The sequence below is a fragment of the Syngnathoides biaculeatus genome, chromosome 2 (assembly GCF_019802595.1).
Source record: "Syngnathoides biaculeatus isolate LvHL_M chromosome 2, ASM1980259v1, whole genome shotgun sequence".
Lineage (NCBI taxonomy): Eukaryota > Metazoa > Chordata > Actinopteri > Syngnathiformes > Syngnathidae > Syngnathoides > Syngnathoides biaculeatus.
The window spans coordinates 10,734,019-10,755,683 of NC_084641.1; the positions used below are offsets into that span (position 1 = coordinate 10,734,019).

Genomic DNA, 21,665 nt, shown 5'->3' on the forward strand with positions numbered 1-21,665 from the left:
AATTCTTCGTTTGCATACAAGTGTAAAAGCAAGTTGACCACAGTAATAATGGAAATATTCTTCATGTTGATAACGTTCCTTAGTAACGGTGATGACGACTTCTTGTCATGACATACTCGCATATGCTTCCGTGCATATTCCAATATTTGTCCTCTCCTTTGTGCCCAGTTAGTGGTACGTATTGGAGCTGGGGGGTGGCTTAGTTCCCGATGAGCAGTTCAGAGTATCAGTGTTGTGCTCAAGGACACCACAGTGGGGGGTCAGTGGGTTGATGGCGAGGGGAGGGGGCGCGTGGTTTTTTTTCTTTTTTCTACTGGTCGATGACTTGAATCTCATGGCATCAGGTATTCATTATAACCACTTGTTTTTCTTTTCTTCTCATCTTCATCTTCATTTGACATCTCTGGTTGGGGTACTCCTCTTTTGGAGTAAGAGCATAGAGCAAAAAATAAGACAAAAAATAAAAGCACAAGACAGCTGAAGACACAGATTGCATTGATCCTTTTTGGACAGCGTGAGCTCTGGTGAGGTGTGCTGATGTTTTGTGACACCTCATGTTTGACAGCAGGTCAGATTTCTTATATTTCTCCAAAGGACGTCAGGGGAATTCAACTATCCGGTGTTTGTCTGCACGTGCATCACCAGACCATTTCTCATTAATGTTATTTGTGGCGCCCTTTTCTAAACCCTCCATATCCGTTTTCACCGACTGCAGCGAGGAAGCTCTCACCATGACTTTCAAAATTATTTCTATCCGTCTTTCCCGGATGTGAGCTTGGCATGCTCTGACATTCATGGCACTTTCAGTGTCCTATTAGTCAGGCTACCTGGCAAAGTGAGATAGCGCTGAAATCCCCTCTCGTCGACCCACCGAGCATCTTCGAGGCAGAGCGCTCATCAGACCCGCCTTGTTCTTATGTTGAACTGGTGCCAGAACACCAGTGGGACCCAGTTGGTGGTTATTCCACATCAGCATGTTCACTCTCCAAAGGCTTTAAAAGCCCTCTCCACACTTTTGAAGGGGAAGACGGCGTCTCCAAGTCCGCAGGGGCTCAAAGCTTCTCTCCAGTTATTTAGAAAATGCTTTGTTCCTCTGTTGAGAAACAAAATACCGAAGTAACATTCCATTTGTGGCCTTTGTAAGATATTAATGTTTTATTGTTTCCATGCACGCAAAAGCGTCAAAAAGGGTGGTACATTATTGATAACATTGATGTTTTATAAGGAAGATACACACAAAATCACCTGTCCTCACTTCACATCACCACTCAAGAGTGTTTCAGAATAGTTCCTTGGCTTTCCATTCAAAGGCTGGAGGTGCTGTATATTTCTGAATTAATAATGACATCAAACAACGGTCATGTTTTTCTCATGTATTCTCTCTATCTTGTATGCTAAGTGTTGCAGGCTTTTGTTCTGAATCGACTTCTCTTGCACTCTGCAGGCGCTCACGTCTCCGCTGGAGATGATCTTTGACCTTGTTTGGTCACATGATTGTGCATCTAACTGGCTGCGGTGGGATTTGCAAAATGTCAGTCAAAGGCTCACATCTCCCATGTGCTAGTGAGGCATGCTTACACTTCTTAACCTTCGTCAGAGTAGGATAACTGATTGGTGTTGGAAGGTCAGAGAGCAAAGTGAAGGACATTTGTGTGTGTGTGTGTGTTTGTGTTCCAATCCTCATACAAAATTAAATAACTGCTAACATCAGACATAAATTGAACAAAAATGATCTAAATGATGTAAAACCATATTTATTTTTCCAGAAGAAATTACCCATTATTTGTTATTCTTCACAAGAATAAAACATTTTGATGTATTACCTTATGTTGACTTGTGTGGCAGAATGTGCGCAGTTTGTATTTGTAAATTACTTGACTTTGTTTTATTTTCCAAGCTCGCTGTGGCTTCTAATAGAGCAATTAGTAAAACTGGAAAATTGCACTCACTGCAGCTGTAGCCCTTTCCCTAACCCATGACCACAACAATTGCATTGGTCTGTTTGCCGATTTTGCTTTGCTTTTTTTACACGCACTCTATCATGTGGCGCACTGAATATGGCATATGATGACAGGATTGTATCATTTTTGATTCACTGGTGCTAGTGGGGGTATTCCATTGGATAAAATAGAATATAAATTCAGCTAAAAAAAAAAAAACAAACAGAAAATTGTATTGAAGCACGCTCTTTTGAGGTTATTCCATTAAAAAATATGTTTTCCCATTTTGGAAAGTTGAGTTATGTGCTTTTAGGGACTGTGGCAGTAGCACCAAAATTAAACTGCTTCTTGCTTTGCACATGTGCCACTCCACTATGTCATCCTTCAAATGAATTTACAGACAAACCGGTTTCACTAAAAAAATAAATTCTCTGGTTTGCGGTTGTCCTAAAAACAATTGGTCTGCTCAGTCAACACCATCACTAGTTCTTTAGAGTAGCATTTTTAAAATTATGGCTGTAGGGTTGAAATTCGCTCCGATTCATTGTACGTGATTCATAATGCCATGCTGTACATAAATGTACTTACTTTATTTGGGGGAGGAGGGGAGAAGCGTTCCATTCTTTACAATGTTAGAATATAAATCCACAATCAAGTGCGTGTGTGTGTGTGTGTGTGGGGTGGGGGGAGGGGAAGTGGGTGTATGTGACTGAGTAATTAAATCCTACTCTAGCAGATTATCCACAGTCATTTCCAAGAATTCAGCGTCATTTAAATAACAATGGCAGATCAGCTTCAATTTGTACAACATGATATGGAGTGATGACAATAATGAAATATGTTGCCCTTTGCCCCTCGGAAGTTGACGATGACGACATCACGTTTATTGAATCATACCTACAGCATGTGCTGTGGGGATGTGGTGTGGTTTGTGTGTCCATACTATATTATTTTTCCATGTAGTCTGTAAATGGTCATCTATTTTTTTGTGTTCCTACTTAATGGCTGGCTCCTTATTTATTGCCCTCCGTGTGTGTGTGTGTGTTTGAGGTCAATAGGGAGTGAGGCTCCTCATAATCCGGTAATCAAACCAGCTGCCACCCCACCCAACCCCCATCCTGACGTACCTCCTGCTTCTGCCTTTTCTCTCACAATCTTTTTAGGCCACTCTCCTTCTGTTGCTTTCACTTGATGAGTTTTTCTGAGCAAATTCTTTGGTCCTCCCTGCCCATCCTTTTTAAAAGGGCAAATTACGAATGTGAGACTGAAAAGGTTTTCCGGGAAAATGAGGCAACAATAGACAAATCATGATTTATAGTATAATTGAATATTTGATCATTATTGAGTTTCCAACGATCATTTTCTCATTTGTTCTTTCATATTCATCCTTAATCAGACATTTTTTTCTTTTATATTCAATTGTTCTGTTTTGTAGTTTTCTTTTTCTCTTTCTCTTTTTCACCTGTCCCCTTCCATGTGTACCTGCTCTTTTTTTGGCTTTCTGATACATGTTTTTATGGTCATGATTTTATTTTGAGCCCACATTTTAAACGGTCCTGGCCTGATTTATTAAAGGTTTCCATCTGAACACTTGATTGATGGAGTGGTAGCCCGTCTACTAACAGGCCGCAACCAGGATTCTATCCGGCAAATGCTCAAAATTGTTCATTTTGCACATTGTGGCACATGTCTATGCACACTGTGATTCATCCAATATGAGACAAATTGAGTTGGCTGATTTTGTGTCTTTTGCATGCCTGAAAAGAGGATGCAAGATTCAGAGCGTTGCCAGCGTGCCTCAAGCAAAATGAGAAACGACGGGGAGAATATTTCCAATAATGTGAAGTGTGAATTGTAATTAATTTTAATGCCTCAAAAATACAACCCAAATTGCCTATTCTGTTTTGTAGTTTCCGAATGACGTAAAGGCTGACTTTCAGCCAATCACAGGAAGGGGTCCCGCCATATCAGCGATGACAAAACTCCTTTTAACTCTGCTTCTCCTTGCGTCTGGGTCATTTCAGCGCACTGCGACAGCTATGACTGCCATCTCTCAGAGCAGTTTTCGGCTATCTCAAGTTTTAAACGCAATGTTACTCAAGATCCGCACATACCATACTGTACCCTTCATCCAATTGCCACACACTCAGGACCAGTTAAATTGAAAAAAAAAAACAAAACATGGGTTTTATGTGATTGCTGGTGTCCCTCGAATTATCGGAGGAATAGATTTGGTTTCTGTATTTCAATCATGTTTTTAATTTACCTTCCACTAACACTTCCGATTCCATCACTTGAAACTGCATGTTGCGCTTGCATTGCTCTTGTGAATGGGGAAAATAGAGCTTTTTCTCGCGTAAAACCCATTTTAAATCTTGCAGTCTCCACTACTTTCACACCTGGTGTCAACAGTGTTGGCAATCTGTTTGAGCCAACATGCAGTTTTGAGCCCGCTACTTGGGTTCTTAGTAAATGAGCTCCTCTGTGTCTTTAGTCACATACGTTATCACTCATCTTATTTATCTTGCTTGGGGGGGGTTGTCATTTTTCATCCCCCAATTGCATTACTAATTCTATCCTATTGCCAGATATTTTTGCACATAGTACAAACACAGTGGCATTATTTAATTTAAGAGTATCTGAAATCTTGATATGGACCAAGAATGGTATTTACCTCTTTGTTCTTTTTTGTCTTTTTGTGCTTTTATCCACTTAAGTATGAGAATGGTTAAGAGAAAAAAAGTCTTAGGGGATTAAGTGTGATTGCGTAAAATTTAATAACTCTTTTTGTACTCTTTTTCTTCTTTGCTTTACAGACGGTGTGCACAGCATTTCAGCACATTGCGTTCTCCGTGTGCTCATCATCACCGAGGACATGCTGGGCAGCAGCGTCACAGTGCGCCTGCAGAACATGTCCCAAGAGCACTTCCTGTCACCATTGTTGGGTCATTTTCTGGAGGGCGTATCAGCGGTTCTCTCTGTGCCCGTCGAGGATGTTTTTGTCTTCAACATCCAGCCGGACATGGACGCAGCACCGGGAGGGATCCTGAATGTGAGCTTCTCCGCGGCGCTACCAGGAGGACACTTCTTTCCTTCAGAGGCTCTGGAGGAACAGTTGTACCTTAACAGGCCGCGGCTGACCTCGCTCACACAGATGGAGGTTCGTAACCCTGCAGGATACGTCGAACACAGTTGCCTTTAAGACGCAAAACTCAGTTACTGGTGATGTATGTTTCCTTTTATTCCCATAGTAACGTCAACCATTCTAGTGGGGGTCCATAGCTCAGCAGTCAGAGCATCGATTTGGTAAACCAGGGGTCGTGAGTTCGTTTCGCACAGGGGCCCCCACACCCCACAAGGGGTTGCGTCAGGAAAGGCATCTGGCGTAAAACGTGTGCCAAACAAATATGAGCATTCATCTGAGATGACACACTGTGGTGACCCTGAACGGGACAAGCTGAAAGAAAGTTTTTTCATTTTTATATATTTTTTTTAACATAAACCATATTGGAGCATATGACAGGGATGAGCATTAAAGGAGTTTCACCTCGAAGGGAGGAAGGTTCTGTTTGAATTCAGGAAATTAATGTAAGAATACATGTACTATAGTTCATCTAAAACCATATATTTCAGTATTCATGTGAGTATTAAGGTGCATCAAATATTAAATGCTGAGAGATGTACATTTATCCACAGTGATGTTATGGCATTTTTTAAACATACAGTTTAGTTATATGAGCTCGTTCTCATCACATGTAACTTCGTTGTTAGAGTTTCACTTATAACAGTGAAACCACACATTTATTTTTGCTCGGGGTGTAATGGGACACTACAAATCGGTTGAAGGTCGCCTTTGTTTTTCAGGTTATCGGTCAGTTCACTTTCAGTATAGAGAAGGAACAAAATGGAAAATGCACTGCTTACTTGTTATGTAAAAACAAATTCAACAACATTCTAATTATTAAGATTATTCTTTTTTCCTGTTTTGTGGACATCACAGAAATAGTGTGTCAGGTTAATGTTTTTTCTTTTCAGGAAAAAAAAACCAGTAGTTGTTTGTCTTTTCTTACCTAATATGTCATATTTCATAACTGCCCCTGGATTTGGTTGTCATTTTCATGATGGATTACTAGTTTTGAACAGAAGTTAAGGAAAACTGATGTAACGCTTTCACGAGCCACATAGAATAATATGGAATTTAACATCTGTGATCTGCTCGAGGGGCTCAAATGTCAACCCTAGACTGCCCACACCCCCATTGAAGACGCTATGATCAATGTCCTTCTTTCTGTGACATTTGCTGTCCCGCCAGGTCCTTCCATTTGACGACAACGTGTGTCTACGTGAGCCGTGTCAGAACTACATGAAGTGCATCTCTGTGCTGCGCTTCAATAGTTCCGCCCCCTTCATCTCCTCACCCTCCATCTTGTTCCGGCCAATTCACCCCATCGCCGGTCTGCGCTGCCGTTGCCCACTGGGCTTCACGGGCGACTACTGTGAGACCGAGATCAATCTTTGCTATTCCAACCCTTGTCTGAACGGAGGGGTGTGCGCCCGCAAAGAGGGAGGGTACACGTGCATCTGCCGCGAGGACTACACTGGTGAGTCGTGATGTACTCTATATGCACAACCACAGTTAATAGGCTGTTTGACTAAAATTAAGCATTGCAATTTGCAAGAGCGTGTGGTGCAACGAATACCTCAAATATGTTTAAATAGTGAGTAAGAGCATACATTCCATCCATCCATCCATCGATCAATTTTCTTAGCCGCTTATCCTCACGAAGCTCATGGGAGAGCTGGAGCCTATTGCAGCTGTCAACAGGCAGGAAGCAGGGTACACCCTGAACTGGATGTCAGCCAATCGCAGGGCACATCAAGACAAATAACCATTCACACTCATAATCACACCTAGGAGCAATTTAGAGTTTCCAATTAATGTTGCATGTTTTTGGGATGTCGGAGTAAACCGGAGTGCCCGGAGAAAACCCACGCAGGCACTGGGAGGACATGCAAACTCCACACAGGCGGGTCTGGGATTGACCCCGGGACCTCATAATTGTGAGGCCAACGCTTTCCAGCTGAGCCACCGTGCCGCCGTACATTACATTGAGTACCAAAAAAGTCCACCCAGTTCACGGTTCACTTTTCGCAAATTCACTTTTCCAAACATAACCTGAGCTATTTGCATAAAACTCACCTATTTTTATGCAATTTCTTTGCCTTTAATGCCACAAGATTGCATCAAAATCTTGGCTAATGGGAATGTACAGCTGGATCGGACCAAGGAAAAAAAAAAAGACATTTATGCAATTCCAGGCTTCCCCTATTTTTTCCAAGTGTTTGATTTGTTTTCTGTAACTGGTAATACATTTGTTTTGCCTTCTGATAACACTTCCGATTCGATTACTTCAAACTTGGTTAACATGTTCCACTTGATGTATTCTCTCAAATCTCCAATTGTGAAAATCATTTTAGTTTACAAAATGAAGATTTTTTATTTTTTGGGCTCAGAACACAGAGTCACATTTTAATGTGACAGTTTTTGGAATGTTCCCATGGACCAAAAATAATATTACCCTCTTCGAAACTATTTTTCTGGTCTCATTCTGGTTTTATGTGTGGAGTTTGCATGTTCTCCCCATGCCTGCGTGGGTTTTCTCTGGACACTCCGGTTTCCTCCCAGATCCCAACAACATGCAACATTAATTGGAAACTCTAAATTGCCCCTAGTTGTGATTGTTGTCTGTCTCTATATGCCCTACGATTGGCTGGCAACCAGTTCAGCGTGTACCCCACCTCCTGCCCGTTGACAGCTGGGATAGGCTCCAGCACTTCCTGTGACCCCCGTGAGGATAAGCGGCAAAGAAAATGGATGGATGTTTAAAATGAAAGTTTTTCAGGGATTATAGTTTGTGGAAATCTGTATATACAATTTTCTCAATTGGTCTCCGTCTCAGTGAATAGTCGGAGTTTACTGTAGTTTTCTCTTGGTTGTAGTTATTTAGTCAACGGCAAGGTACAAGCCATCAACTTAAAGGTAAGGTGTTCATGCAAGAGGAGGTCTTTATTTTTACAAGCGCTCTGCTAAAGGATGACATAATGACACTAGTTTAATGGTTGATTGGTTATCGTTACTTTAGATTCTACTCATTAATTCACTCAGTTCTTATCAGTAATGCAATGTGGTTAGAGGTGGAACTAAACAACTTGTTTTTGGACTTCAGATTTGTATTTTATTTGCTATTGTTAGAGATTTTGGTGGGCAGCACGTCTAGCAAATAAAGGTGGTGGTGTTCTTCTACATGTGCAATCAACACCGCGTATCGAAACCACCAATAAAAACACCCTTTTAAATAAATAATTGCACACATTTCTGCTTTGTCAGATATTAAATAATGAAAATGTTCTGAGAAATGTATGGTAGCAGATTTTCTTCTGCTATTTTCATTATTGCATAGTCACTGTCTCATGATGTTGATGATGATCATCATTCCCGTTGGGAAAATACTGCAATAATATTATTCTCCAAGTTACATTGTGGTTCCCACCCCAGTGATTCAAATCTGAAACATTTGTGATTTTTATTCTGTGTGGAATGATCTTGCACTGTTAAGACAGGAATTTAGCAAATTGAGAAGAGTTGCTTGGATCAGGAATGGAGGGTTTTTCTACACACGAAAGATTCATAAATATAATCTGGTTATCATGGTCCTATAATTATAGTTATTTTTCATTTTCTTGTAATTATTCCTGTATGTGGTCCAGATCTAAGACAGATAAACGTGTCTGGCCACTCATGAATCACAAACCAGGATCATCTCCAAGTCAATAAATGAGTTGGTGGCCTCGGGTATTATTATTATTATTTTTTTTGGAGTGTAAAGAAAAAAAAAAGCACAATTTGTGGAGTTCAACATTCTCTTTTGTTTGTGTCCTGCATTGATATTGCTTTTGATCTGCTTTGTTTTCCCTCTTTTGTCATGTGGAAGCTGACAACATGAAACGCACATCTTTGCCTCGTGGGAGAACGTCTCCTCTGCAGTCTACCTGTTACTTTGTCATTTACGTACACAAATGCATGCCGCACCGCTACTCAATAATTTTGCTTCGATTTAGTCTACAACCTGCTGTATTGTATTTTTTTTTTTTTTTTAACGCTCTCCTCCATTAGAATTCAAATTATGCTGCTCAGTGTTGCATCATAGAGGAAAAGTGGTTTCCAACTCCCGCTGAGACATTTGCGATGAGTCACAAAAAAAAAACCCAAAAAAACACAGAAGGTGGTGATAGATGTTAAAATGTTGGAAATTGTTTTACTTAAATTGAACTCAGAAATGCTGGTGGAACCAAAATGAGGAAAAACAACAGCTACTGATGTTGGGCGAGTAGAGGAGACTGACATGATACAAATGAGGCAGCCTCGAGGGGTAGAACATTGTTTTGCATAGTTTCCCCACTTTAATATTGAAAATGATCCAAAAATTGTATCTTTAAGAAAAAGAAGAAAGCAGGTAAACATAAAATCCATCTTGTAAATGGTGATTTTCTTTATTAAGGAAAAAAAAAACTATTCAAGGCTACCTCGTCCCATGTGAAAAAGTAAGTTCCCCTTGTTAAATCATGAGTTAAGTATTCCTAATCAATTTTTGGGGGGGAAAGCTGAGTTTATTTTCACTGAGCACAACCAAACATGATTACCTCCAGACCGGTTCAGTCAAACAATTGCTCAAATAGAACTTCTTGGGCAAAATTAAATAGGCCAAAAGATCTCAAAAAGGTGCAACAAATCAGATTCTTATACATCAAGCAGTCACTGACATTTGAAAAATGTACGGGTGGGGTCAGTCATGTTCGCAGATAAAGTTGTGGGTGTGATTGTAGATGGCCTTAAAATAACTTGCTGGATTAATATAAAATAAGTGTAAATTAAAAATAAAATAAACAAATACATAACTAAAATAGAGAACAAAAATTTCAAACTCATAAATGATCATTTCCAGTTTTGACTGATATTAGTAGAATATGATATAAAACAGTATTTAAAAATTTTCATCAATAAAGATTGTTGATCTGACAAACTTTTTCTGAAGAAACGTTAAATGCACTGGTCTGACAAGGAATAAACACAAACCGTCTATACCCGCAATGTTTTGAAAATGCTGAAAGTTTAGTTGAACATAATCGGCGTTAGTGGCAACGAGCTAGCGATACATTGGAATAAACATTCCTGTCAGGAATCGTGATATATTGTCATAATGTAGCGTAATTTATGGCAGTATCTATTGTCAATCCATTGATGAAAGCTAGCAGTAGATGATCTATATCTTCCTAAAGCATGTAGAGGGGAAAAGTTTTCAACTTCAAGATAACTCGTACCACGAGGAAAATGACCGTTCACATTTAGATACATGGACAGAATAGTCTAACGTTAGAACTTGGATCAAGTCAAAGTAAATCACAATCTCATACTTACTCTAGTTAGAAACTGAAACATTACCTGTGTTATATCCCAGAAATGTTTTCAATGTAACTCAGGGGTGGCCAGGTTTTTATTTTACCCCCAAGATCTACTTTTCAAGCAGCTGGCCGGCTTGCTAGTACGTGCCTTTGTGCATGTGTGCTCAACGTATTGGCCACACCTGGATCAAGCGATGAGGTGGATGATAATCTAATGTCTATTTTTTTTGGGCATGCTGTCAAACGAGCAAACAAAACTGCCTTGCGATCGATGCATTGAGCACCCCTGGTGTAACTGAATTTCCTTTGACATGGCTCATTATGTTGATGACTTTCGACGTAAATGCGCTCGCAGTACGTGAAGCAGCTCGGAACATGCGCTTTTGGCATCGCTTCCGTACATGCTCAGTACGGTTAACTTGTATTTCCTGTTTCCGGGTGAATACTAGTTGTTTAGGAGCAGGCTTGTTTTGTTAATGTTTATGAAATAAACATGTAAATTAATGTCAAGACAACACAAAATAAGCAACGTCTTTCAATATCTATTTTTTCTACTCATAACAAATTTTACACGTCTGATTTTTCATGCTCGACTGTGTAGATTGGCGCCATCGCACTCGTCAAATCATAGTGACTGCATTAAGTAACTACATCAAAAGATATACATTACTGACAAAAAAAATAAAAAAAAATAAATATTATTGCTTCCTACCTGTGGCCATGGTACACATGTACTCTATGTGTGTGTGCTAAACTCAGCTGAAGCTTCAAAACTCACTGTGATGGTAATATATAATACAGTAATTGGACCATAAAGGTAGTTTTTCATGCTGCACAGAGAAGAAAAGACACAAACATGGATCCAGACTAAATTAGTTTGTGAGGAGAGGGGGAGAAGACATAAATAGAAATGAAATCTCTTGGTGGTTGTGCGGCAAGCTCTATTTCATACACACCAAAGCTGAGACAAAGCGAAAGAGACACGATGAAAAAATTCACTGTAGGAAAAGATGAGATTAATTTTAGGTGTTATGAGTGTAAAAGTGAGAAATTTAACTCATGGTGAGAGAACTAGATCACACACTTGAACTCTTCTAAGTACTATATTTGCTCAATCCTTTGGTGTGGTGTTACAGTATGAAACCTGTCAATGATGCAAACAAAAAGCAACACAGATCTACTATTTTATGTTTTGCTGAAAATGAAGCATGTAGTACAGTCTCTTACTAGGTCTGGGACACACATAAAGGATTTTGAGTCTCTAAAGAGTTACCTGCTACAGACCCCAAACATAAAGGTAAAGAATCGAGTATTGACCAGTTTTTATCATCGTGTGTGTTGGGCTCTGGACTCTCATCACAGCAGACCGTACAGATAAAGACTCCATTGTACCGCCGATCTCAAAGTCACACATAAGCACACCAGATCTTGAACTGTAGGAGAAGAAACAGTCAGAGATATTCACCAATGTTTCCCGAACGTAGAGCATTGTAAAACGGCGATGCTCAGGAATATACTTCTTGTTGTCGGGGAAACCCATTTTCTACATAAGAAGCTTTTGTTTTCATTTACCGTATTTTCCGGACTATACGTCGCTCCGTAGTACAAGTCGCACCACCCATAAAATCCAAGAAAACAAAGATAAATACATATATAAATCGCACTGGAGTATAAGTCACATTTTTGGGGAATATTTATTTGATAAAATCCAACACCAAGAACAGACATGTCACTTAAAATTTAAATGACGAACAATTTAAAATAAAAGTAATAATAGCGGCAACAACAGGCTGAACGGTATGCTTACGTTACATGACACAACTAAGAACGTGCCTGGTATGTTATCATAACATATTAAATTATTCCAATAACTATAGCGTAAATAACATACTAAGAAGTTTACCAAAACCATCCATGTCACTCCAAATATCCGGGAACTTAAATCCAATGAAATCTTCATCCTCGGTGTCACTTTTAAAGAAGTCCGCCAACTCCAGAGGTAGACGACGGCCCACTTCCTCTTCTATGTCACTTAAGTCAGACTCGTCGTCGGTGGCAGTTACAACTAGCCTATTCCAGCCTTTCTGAATCCCGACAGGAGGGTTTTGGTTTTCACGGAAGCCCATACTTTGTCGAGCCCCAATGACTTCCCGGAAAGTTGAATGGCGGAGTCAGCCGGAAGCTGTGCTCTCGCAATGATGCAGAGACAGTTTGTCCCAGTGAGGTTGCCGTAGTCCACAGGCTTCGAGTTGAACCCCGATCGTGACAGAACAACTACGTAATTATGGAAACGCTTTGACAAAGGTCACTCAAAGAAAAAAAAAATCTGAGTACTGAAGTTTTCAATAAGAATGGACAGTCTTTGTGGAGAGGGAGGGTTCTGCTGCGTGTCTACATTCACAGATGGACAGTATGCCAAAGCATTCGTCCTCGATGTTGCCAATAAACATTTTGCCAACTTCGCATGAAAACAAGATAATCAAATGAATAAAAGACATATGCCTTTGTCGGCAAGAGCTGTTCACCATCGCACCATCATGATGGCAAATCAAATTGAATTACGTTCACGATAAATGGACGAAAGTCTCAACGCCCACATGAAGCGTCATCTTACAACGTATGACAAGTTGCATTCATGGTATGAAATACTTTTGTCATCATTGGTTAGCAACATCATAACAATGTTGTTTAAAATAATCTGCAGAATATAATTTTCTCTTCAATGGCATTTTTGGGCTAGAGCGCCCTCTTATGCTTGTCAGTGTGAAAATAACTGCTAAGTGACGCGAAAAATTGATGTATGGATGTAATAATGTGTTGATAATTTCACATATTGTCACGACCCATCGGAACGGAAGTAGGACCCAAATGCAGGAGGACACGGGAGAGAGAGGTAATTTGGGAAAAACGTTTATTATTCAATGGTCAGGGATCGGGCAGGCAGTCAGGTGCAGCAGCGGTAATCAGGACGTCGGGCGTAGAGAGTAGGTCAGCGGGTAGGTAGGAGTCGGTACACAGGAGATCGATCACGGAAGGCAGAAGTGTCAAAGGAGTCAGGCTTATGGGGTCGGTCGGAGTATAGGCGGAGGTCGGTACACACAGGAATACGATCAGAGATACGGGGGTGCTCGAACGGGGCATGAACCTCAACGATCTGGCGGAGGACCAGTCGTCACCAGGTCCTATAAGAACCGGGCGTAATCAGCCGAAACGAGGTGCGGGTGTGTGCCGACTAATTGGCTGGCCACGCCCAGCCTGGGCAGGATGCCAGGAGCATGACACATATAAGTCACTCTGGAGAATAAGTCGCACCCCTGGGGCCAAACTATGGGAAAAAAAACCTGCGACTTATAGTCCAAAAAAAACGGTACTTTTTTTTCTGCATTCGTAAGTTTTGGGTGCTTCTTGATCAGCTATATTCTGTTCTACATAGCTATTCTCTAGTGTCATGACTCTGGAGGATTTGGCATTCCCCACACACATTCGGGGTTTTGGTTGTAAATATTGACCACATTCATTTTTTAAGATTTTCAGGCCCAACCCGTTTTGGACCCTAAAATCGTGATGAATGCACTCTTAACGCAAAACACACTTAAGGAAAATCTTAGTGGATCATCTGATCAGAGTTAAGGTTGTCTGGCGTTTGGCCTGCAAGGTCAGGAAGGGGCAGAAGTGGCACAAAAACAGTCCGATGGTCTTCAAATGACTTAGTTTAGAACTGGAAAAGGGAGTGCTTTGTTTGTCACAACGCAGAGGCTGGGAGTAGCTGATGAAAGTGAGAGGGGAGGTGAAGCTACAATCTATCTTTCAAAAGGTAGACTACTACATACAAAGACCTGAGGGAGGGGAAATACAAGCACAAGACTGCTGTCATATTCTCAAAATGTCTCAGCATACCCATCAGCAAACATCATTACCTCCACAGTGTTCTCATGAGAAGATGGTACGATTTAATACGAACAGTCACATGTTGTTATCATAATGGTGTATGTTTAGGGTTGCTTAAACAATATCAGAGCAAAGGAAATGTTGGAACATTCTAATGTTCTTGCGGACTGTGATGCCAAGTCTTTGAATGCAAGTCCACTTTCTTCACATAATGCCCAATGTATTTTCTTCTCGGATCACAATGTTCTTCTCTTCACAACTAACTATTGAGGTTGGGCCTTCTTTTACAATAACTGTAAAAAAAAAAAAAAACACACAAAAGGCCATGGAAAAAGCAAAACATGCTTGTGATGTCATGCGTAAAAGGGTGTTAGAACTCCAACATTTTGTTTATCTTTAAAGATATAATTTTCTCCCCCATATAGTTTCATCTTTGTTCCAATTTCCTTCCCAGTACTTGCCGGTAACTTTTAAATTTGTAATATATTGTTTGTATATTATACTATACTATACTATACTATACTATACTATAACTTAGCTTCTTATCCTCACAAGGGTCCTAGGAATGCTGGAGCCTTTCCCAGCTATCTTCGGACAGGAGGCGGGGTACATCCTGAACTGGTTGCCAGGCAATCGCAGGGCAAATAGAATTAAATGACCATTTTCACTCTCGATCACGCCTCAGGAGAGGAGGAGGGGATTTAGTTTCCAATGAATGCAAGTTTTTGGGATGTGGGAGGAAGCCGGAGTGCCCGGAGAAAACCCATGAAGGCATGGAAGAACGTTAAAGCTACGCACAGGGGCAGCAGGGATTTGAACCCCAGTCCTCACAACTGTGAGGTCGAGTCTTTATGTGGTCGTTCACCATGCAGCTCTGATACTATACAATACAATTTAACAGTTCAAAGCTTAGTTGTCTCAAAATAATAAACAGCTAAGTGGTAGTTAAGCAATTATTATAAGCATTAGCTATTTGAACCCAGACAATAAAGTACGTGGCCACTTTGCCGATACAACTACAATCTGTTGGGAGTGCTCAAAAAGGCAAAAAAAAAAAAAAAAAAATGTGTGCAATGAAGTCAAAGAGATACCTTAAATATTTCAGAGGAGGAAAGAAGATTCCACTGTAAGTGTTTTTACCTTTGAACAGCTTCTGTCAAGTAACTGAACCCAGCAAATGGAATCTGCCTTTCACAATACAGCTATCCCTTGTCGAGCAATAAACGACGACAGCAACGCTTGTTTATTTATGCGAAAAGTCACAGATTAAGCAAATGGGAAGATTTGGGGTTCATTATGCATTTCTTGAGGGGCTCTAGGAGAGAGACAACAAGAGAGGGAAGATTTTAAAAGGGAGCAAGACCTATAGAGGGATGTCGAGAAAAGAAAGAGGGATGCTGCAGTGCATTGGCCTCCAGGGATGTACCACGTGCTAGGGTGGAAGAGGAGGGAGCGACCAGGCGGAGCAAACTAAGATGCCGAGGGGCGGTTGAAGACTATTGTGGCTTTGATGAATAAAACATCTGCATGAATGAAGGGATGGCGTGAATACATTAAGCCCAGCATGGAGGAGGAAGAAGGGATGAGGAAATGAAGAGGCAAGAATGAGAGAGAAAACAGGTAAGGACAGGAAGGATGGAGCAATAGATTGGAAGATGAGCTGAGCTTAGGTGAAATCATGATTAAATGATCAATCAGGTAGAGGCATAAAGTTTCCAGACTTCAGTTGTTTGAAAAACAATTTCTTCATTTTGGATGGGACGTATTTGAATGGAAATTTACTAAACTCCCGCCAAGTCAAGTCTAAGGTCCAAAATGTACATGGAACACAATCATTACAGTGTTGCAAATTGAGCACAATTCTAGTAATGTATGACTTGAAACAATTTTTGACAAAAGTTTTCACTATCAACCTGTATTACTTATTTTTTCACTTGGCATGCATTGTTCCACTATGTTGTCACTTATGCTTCTGTTTAAATCCTGCCTCCCTGAAAAGTCTGATGGACTCCACTGTCCTAGATTAGAGGCTTGACATTTTTCAGGATTCCCACCAGGTCCCGAGAATTGTGCGGTCAATCAGGGGATTGGGCAGGAGCGGGAGCGAAAAATGAAAATATACTACAATCACGCCTGTTGTGCTTTACTTCCTCTAATTGGGGTGTCTAGTCTTTGTTTTGCAGTTTTTTTTAATGCACTTTCAAATGTATTTCCAGCCTCTGTCTTTCCACCTGTTCTTATCTGGGTGTTCAAAACGCACCAGGTTGTGTGTGTGTGTGTGTGTGTGTGGTGGTGTGTGTACGTGATTGTGTATTTAAGTCTCGTCTCACGCATTATTCATGAGTATTAATGTCTATTCATTTATTTTAATATTAATGAGTGTGTGCAGAAAAGTAGTCCAAGAGACCAAGACAATTTGCTGTGTTGGCAAAAGTGTGCCCCTGTCGAATAGGTTGTGTAGCCTTATGTGGCCATACGGTTATCTTTGGATAGGAGAAACTTTACACTTTAATTTGCCCAAGATTTTGTAAAGGTTACACATGCAAGTCATGTTTACAAGCAGGCTTTGTCATTCCAATTGAAGATCTGCTAACTGCTTCCATGTGGCGTGATCTATTCCATTTAGGGCTGTACGTGTGCATTACATTTAACAGCCGTTTGATTTGTGCATATTGGCATAGGTGTCAAGTCATTTATCAAGATGGATGTCCGTCGGCTATTCAGCACTAGTTTTTACACTACTAGTAAAACAATAGCTTGATTAAAACGAGTTAAAAGTAGTGAAAAAAAACCAAGTGCACCATTGCATACTATATATGGTCGAAAGTTGCCATATTTACGTGCATAAACGATGATGTCACTACGCATTGATGCTAAGGCTGAGCATGCGCAGATAGAAAGCAGCCCGACTTCATTCTGATTAATTTATTCCAATTGAGGTATACAGTACGTATATGGCGCATTTTCATTTGTGTGGGCTTCTAAAATGATTATAATCAGAATAGAAGGCTCCATGTAAATTCCCTATAGTTACACCTCTGAAGACATAGAAGTACATTGACCTTTGAACAGTTTCATCTTTATATTTTTCAACTTTTTTATGCAACATTTACTTATCTGGTTTGTCCTATGAAGCAATGTGGCTAGACAAATTTTGCATTGGATCATCATATGATGAGGTATGATGGCTTTCCACGCGCTGCACATATATAATGCAAAACAGCAATTTTTAATCATGTAATTTACATTTAATCATGTTTCCTTATCAGTTTATTTGTGTGAAGAAAAAACATGATATATTCCAAAATGTAGGGTTTTAATCCACATTTTGAGAAAACAATGAGCGCAAATCAAAATGTAATGAAAATCAAATTCATTATATGACTTTGACTAAGTAATTGAAATACAATAATTACAATTTCAACAAGGTAACTTCTAATTTTAACGAACTCCATTTCCAAAGTGCTCCTCCCAATTTACAGTATGCAGCAATGAAGTCACTCCATCGCCTAAAAGTACTCACAAATCTGATATCATTTTCCATGAGAGAAAAGACTGATTTCTTCAGTGTGTATGTGTGTGTGTTGGGTGGGTGGGTGGGTGTTGGGGGGTTATTTGCCTTTAAGCATGCCTCGCTGTTGTTTTTACATCTCCATGTCTTTTGTGTCTGATGATGTTTTCATCCAAGCCATCATGAGGGAATGTGAAGGTTTCTATTGACTCACAACTATGTGCATATACTGAATGTGCGTGTTTGAGTGTGTGTGTGTGTGTGTGTGGTGTGTGTGTGTGTGTGTGTGTTGGAGGGGGGGGGTGCTTTAGTGTGATGTGTGGTTTTGCCAGTGGGCACCAGCTAAAAGCAGCCCAAACAAAGTGCCAGAACAGAGACAGAAACGTGATCAAACTTGACAGTCTGGAGGGCAAAGGCAAGGATTCTTTCTGTGTGTGTCTGTCTCTGTATAAACGAGAGGAATACTGCAGATAGTATACACACAACTAAATGTATTGCTTATGTACACTATTTAATGGGGATGCCTTTCTGCTTGCCATTTTATGCAGTGTGGATTCAAAGGGTGCCATCAGTTTGTCAAGAGAGTCATTAGGGAGCAATTTAACTGCAGGGCAGTTTCAAACCTTGTCTGCTCTCTTTATATGTCGAAGCCAAAGGGGGGAGTGTGAGTGTCAGTGTGAGCAGCTGCTTTGTCAGAATATGTTTGTGTCCAAATATACTCCAGGAAAGGTGGAAACTGCGTCTCTGGTTGTGGAGGGCTTAACGTGGGTGTTTCTTTTCATGGGTGTCTGGAGACAAACCGCCGGCTATTTGGATTTGTTAACTCCACCAAGGAGGCTCTTTTCAGTCTTTTTCTCTGTGTACAACTTCACACACTGACGGTGTCATACACGCTCATCTAAATTGAACTGTGGTAATTTGAATTAGTCATCTCATACCAAATTTCTGATCTGGACTGCACATTGTAAAATTTAACAGGAAAAATAAGGTCCTACTCCTTATGCTGTGTTGGCGGACTGTGAAGCCGGAACAAAATGGATGAGACCCACAGTTGGAGGTACTTGGAAAATAGGGGCAAAACACAATGGAGGGGCTGGCTGTCAAGTGGGACCTTTAAGGTTGAACACAATCTGATCTCGGACTCTGCATGATCTCCAATTTGTTTGGACTTCAAAAAATGTTTTTCCGTCCAGAAATTTTCCATTTCTTTTCATTTTCTAACCATCATAAAAACTGAACAGGCAATGTTTTAGGTTTTAGGTAATATTTCAACATCCTTAGTTTTTGTACAATTGTAATAATAAACCATCCTGTTAAAAGTACAAATGAAACAGAGTACCTCACTTTTTAACATCCTTAATTGTCACCCAAGTGTAAAAAGAAGCTAACCACACATAGTATTGAGAAGGGGAAAAAAAACTCCAGAGACTGTCTTATGAGTTCTATAACTTCATCGCACAGGATATTCTTCTTCTTCTTCTTCTTCTTCACTCTGGGTTGAAATGTGTTCTTTCAGAACAATTGTTGCAAAATGAAGCTTCAAAGCACCAAAGAAAAAAGCAGCACACACACAGTTACTGCTTGGCTGGCTGCGATCTTGTGTCACATCCTGCACGGTGCATTTGCACTCCAAAGTTTGGTGCATCTCATCCTGTAAATACAGTATGGGTGCAATTTTCAATTGTATGACATCAAAGTGTTTGATTTAGCGATTTCTCCGTAGTGTACAGTACTTTGGGTGGTAGTTCCCGCAACATAATTATTTTCCTGTAAAATGAAAAGCGAAACGAGGCAACAAGTTTGTTTTCACCATAAGACTACAATGTACTTTGAGCTTGATGGATTTTTATTAAGGGTTTTTTTTTGTAATGAATTGAGCTATTTCCTACTGCTTTATCAAATGCAGTCAGTATTTCGCCATCTAATGAGGTTATTTATTGTGCTTATTTTTTTAATCGCTCTGAATGATACTCAAGCTCCTTACAGCTATGAAGACATTGTAGCCATCTTACCCATTTAAGCTTTGTTGGAGGTCAAATTGCTTCTTATGTTTAAAAGGTTTTTTTTTTTTTTCAATAATATCCTGTGTACACTTTATTTGATCTAGTATAAAGGTCAGTGCTCTACATAATAGGCTCTTACTCCTCCTCACCGAAGCGGCACCCTGCTGCTTGTATTCCATAATGAAGGAGCATTTGCATAAAGAGGAGACCGTAATTGGCGGGCTGATTGAGAAGAAAAACCACCGGGGAAAGAATATGGTGGAGGATGGAGGTGAAATCAGCGGTTTATTGTGTTACTTTTAGATCCTCAAAACTTCCAGGTAAAACTTTCAGAAGGCTATAGCGCAACAATGAAATACAGTAACTAGAATCATTACAAAAAAATAGGTCCAAGGTGTTTTTTTTCCCCCTAAACCAAAGACAAATAAGCACACCTCAGATTAAAAAAAAACACGAATAAATGAGGATTTCTATAAAACATGAGTATGCAGGTATCCTCTACGCTTCTTTTTCTGTCTCGCTTTTCCTTCTAGTCCATCGAGCAAGTATTGTAGTACAGGGAAAACGACACAGGCCGAGTCAAATCTTTACCTCAGTCTATGAAATCAGACGCAAAAAATTATGGATGGTGGGCCACAAACGGCCTTTGGGCCTGAATTTGGCCTCTGACTTTTCTGAGTGGCGTTTAAATGTTCTCTCTGTGCTTATGTGAGTTTTCTGCAAGTACTCCACTTCCTTCCCACATCCCAAAAATATGCATGTTTTAGATTAAAGGAAGAATTTAAATTGTCCTTAATTGCAACATGAATTATGTAGATTGCATTTTTTGTAATTTCATAAAAAGTATGATTCCTTATGGCTAACGATGACGCACGTTTCCACACAGGTGACAAATGCGAGTTCGACAGGCGACGTGGCGGCTGCGTGCCGGGCGTCTGCCGTAATGGAGGAACGTGCCGGGAGCTCTCGGGTGGCGGCTTCCGCTGCGAGTGTCCCGCAGGCGGGTACGAGCGACCGTACTGCACCGTCACCTCCCGCTCTTTCCCGCCGAAGACCTTCGCCATGTTCCGGGGCCTCAGACAGCGCTTCCACCTCTCCATTTCTTTAACGTAAGTAGATAAGAGAGACTTTTGTCTGTTCCTATCACGTGTTTCCTTGGGCTCTCATCTTTCAAAATCCAATTTCCCTCATCAAGAGATCTATAATTACACCCCTTTTGATTCTCATCTCACTGTTTCTTTTTGTGTTTTTAGTTTTTGGTTCCATCTCGTAGATCGATGGCACTAGCTTTCCTTTTCTCATCAGTATCACTCACTCCAGTGAAAATTGGGACTTCTCCTCTTCCATCTTTCATCTGTCAATCTCCAGATATCATTAACATCTCCTTTTCATCCTTATCTTCTCCTCTGTCCTCCTTTCACTCTTTGAGGTGCTTTATTTGTGTTGCATCAAAGCATTTACTTTACCCTCAGTATGACTTAAGGTTTCCTTTCATGTACAGTGACATCCAAATTTAGTGTATAAAACAGCAATTCACAAAGTTTGAGCAAGACCAAGTGTAGCTTGTGTTCAAATAATGTTTTAGTTCTGGTATACATTGACTTCATAAAATCGATTTTTATTCTAACGTAAACAAAACCGCCCTTTGCCTTGATTATGAATGGTTGTTTCTATGTGCCCTGCGATTTCCGTAATTTCTGGACTATAAGACTCACCTGATTATAAGCCTCACCTCGTACATTTTGAAAGGAAAAAAAACATTTTGTACATACGTAAGCCGCGCCTGTCTATAAGCTGCATGTGCTGACATTGAAACATGAAATATTTACAAAGAAAGACAGTACACAGAAAGAGTTTTCAAAG

The 21,665-nt window shown here is 40.3% G+C and overlaps 1 protein-coding gene across 1 annotated transcript in view; it reads left to right on the forward strand.

The window, feature by feature from the left end:
• celsr3 (cadherin, EGF LAG seven-pass G-type receptor 3) overlaps window positions 1-21,665 on the forward strand; it is an 85,174-nt gene that overhangs the window by 12,980 nt on the left and 50,529 nt on the right. The window contains exons 2-4 of the mRNA XM_061808978.1: window positions 4,757-5,100; window positions 6,253-6,541; window positions 20,689-20,911. Coding sequence (XP_061664962.1) covers window positions 4,757-5,100; window positions 6,253-6,541; window positions 20,689-20,911 — 856 coding nt within the window. The remainder of the gene's footprint in view (window positions 1-4,756; window positions 5,101-6,252; window positions 6,542-20,688; window positions 20,912-21,665) is intronic.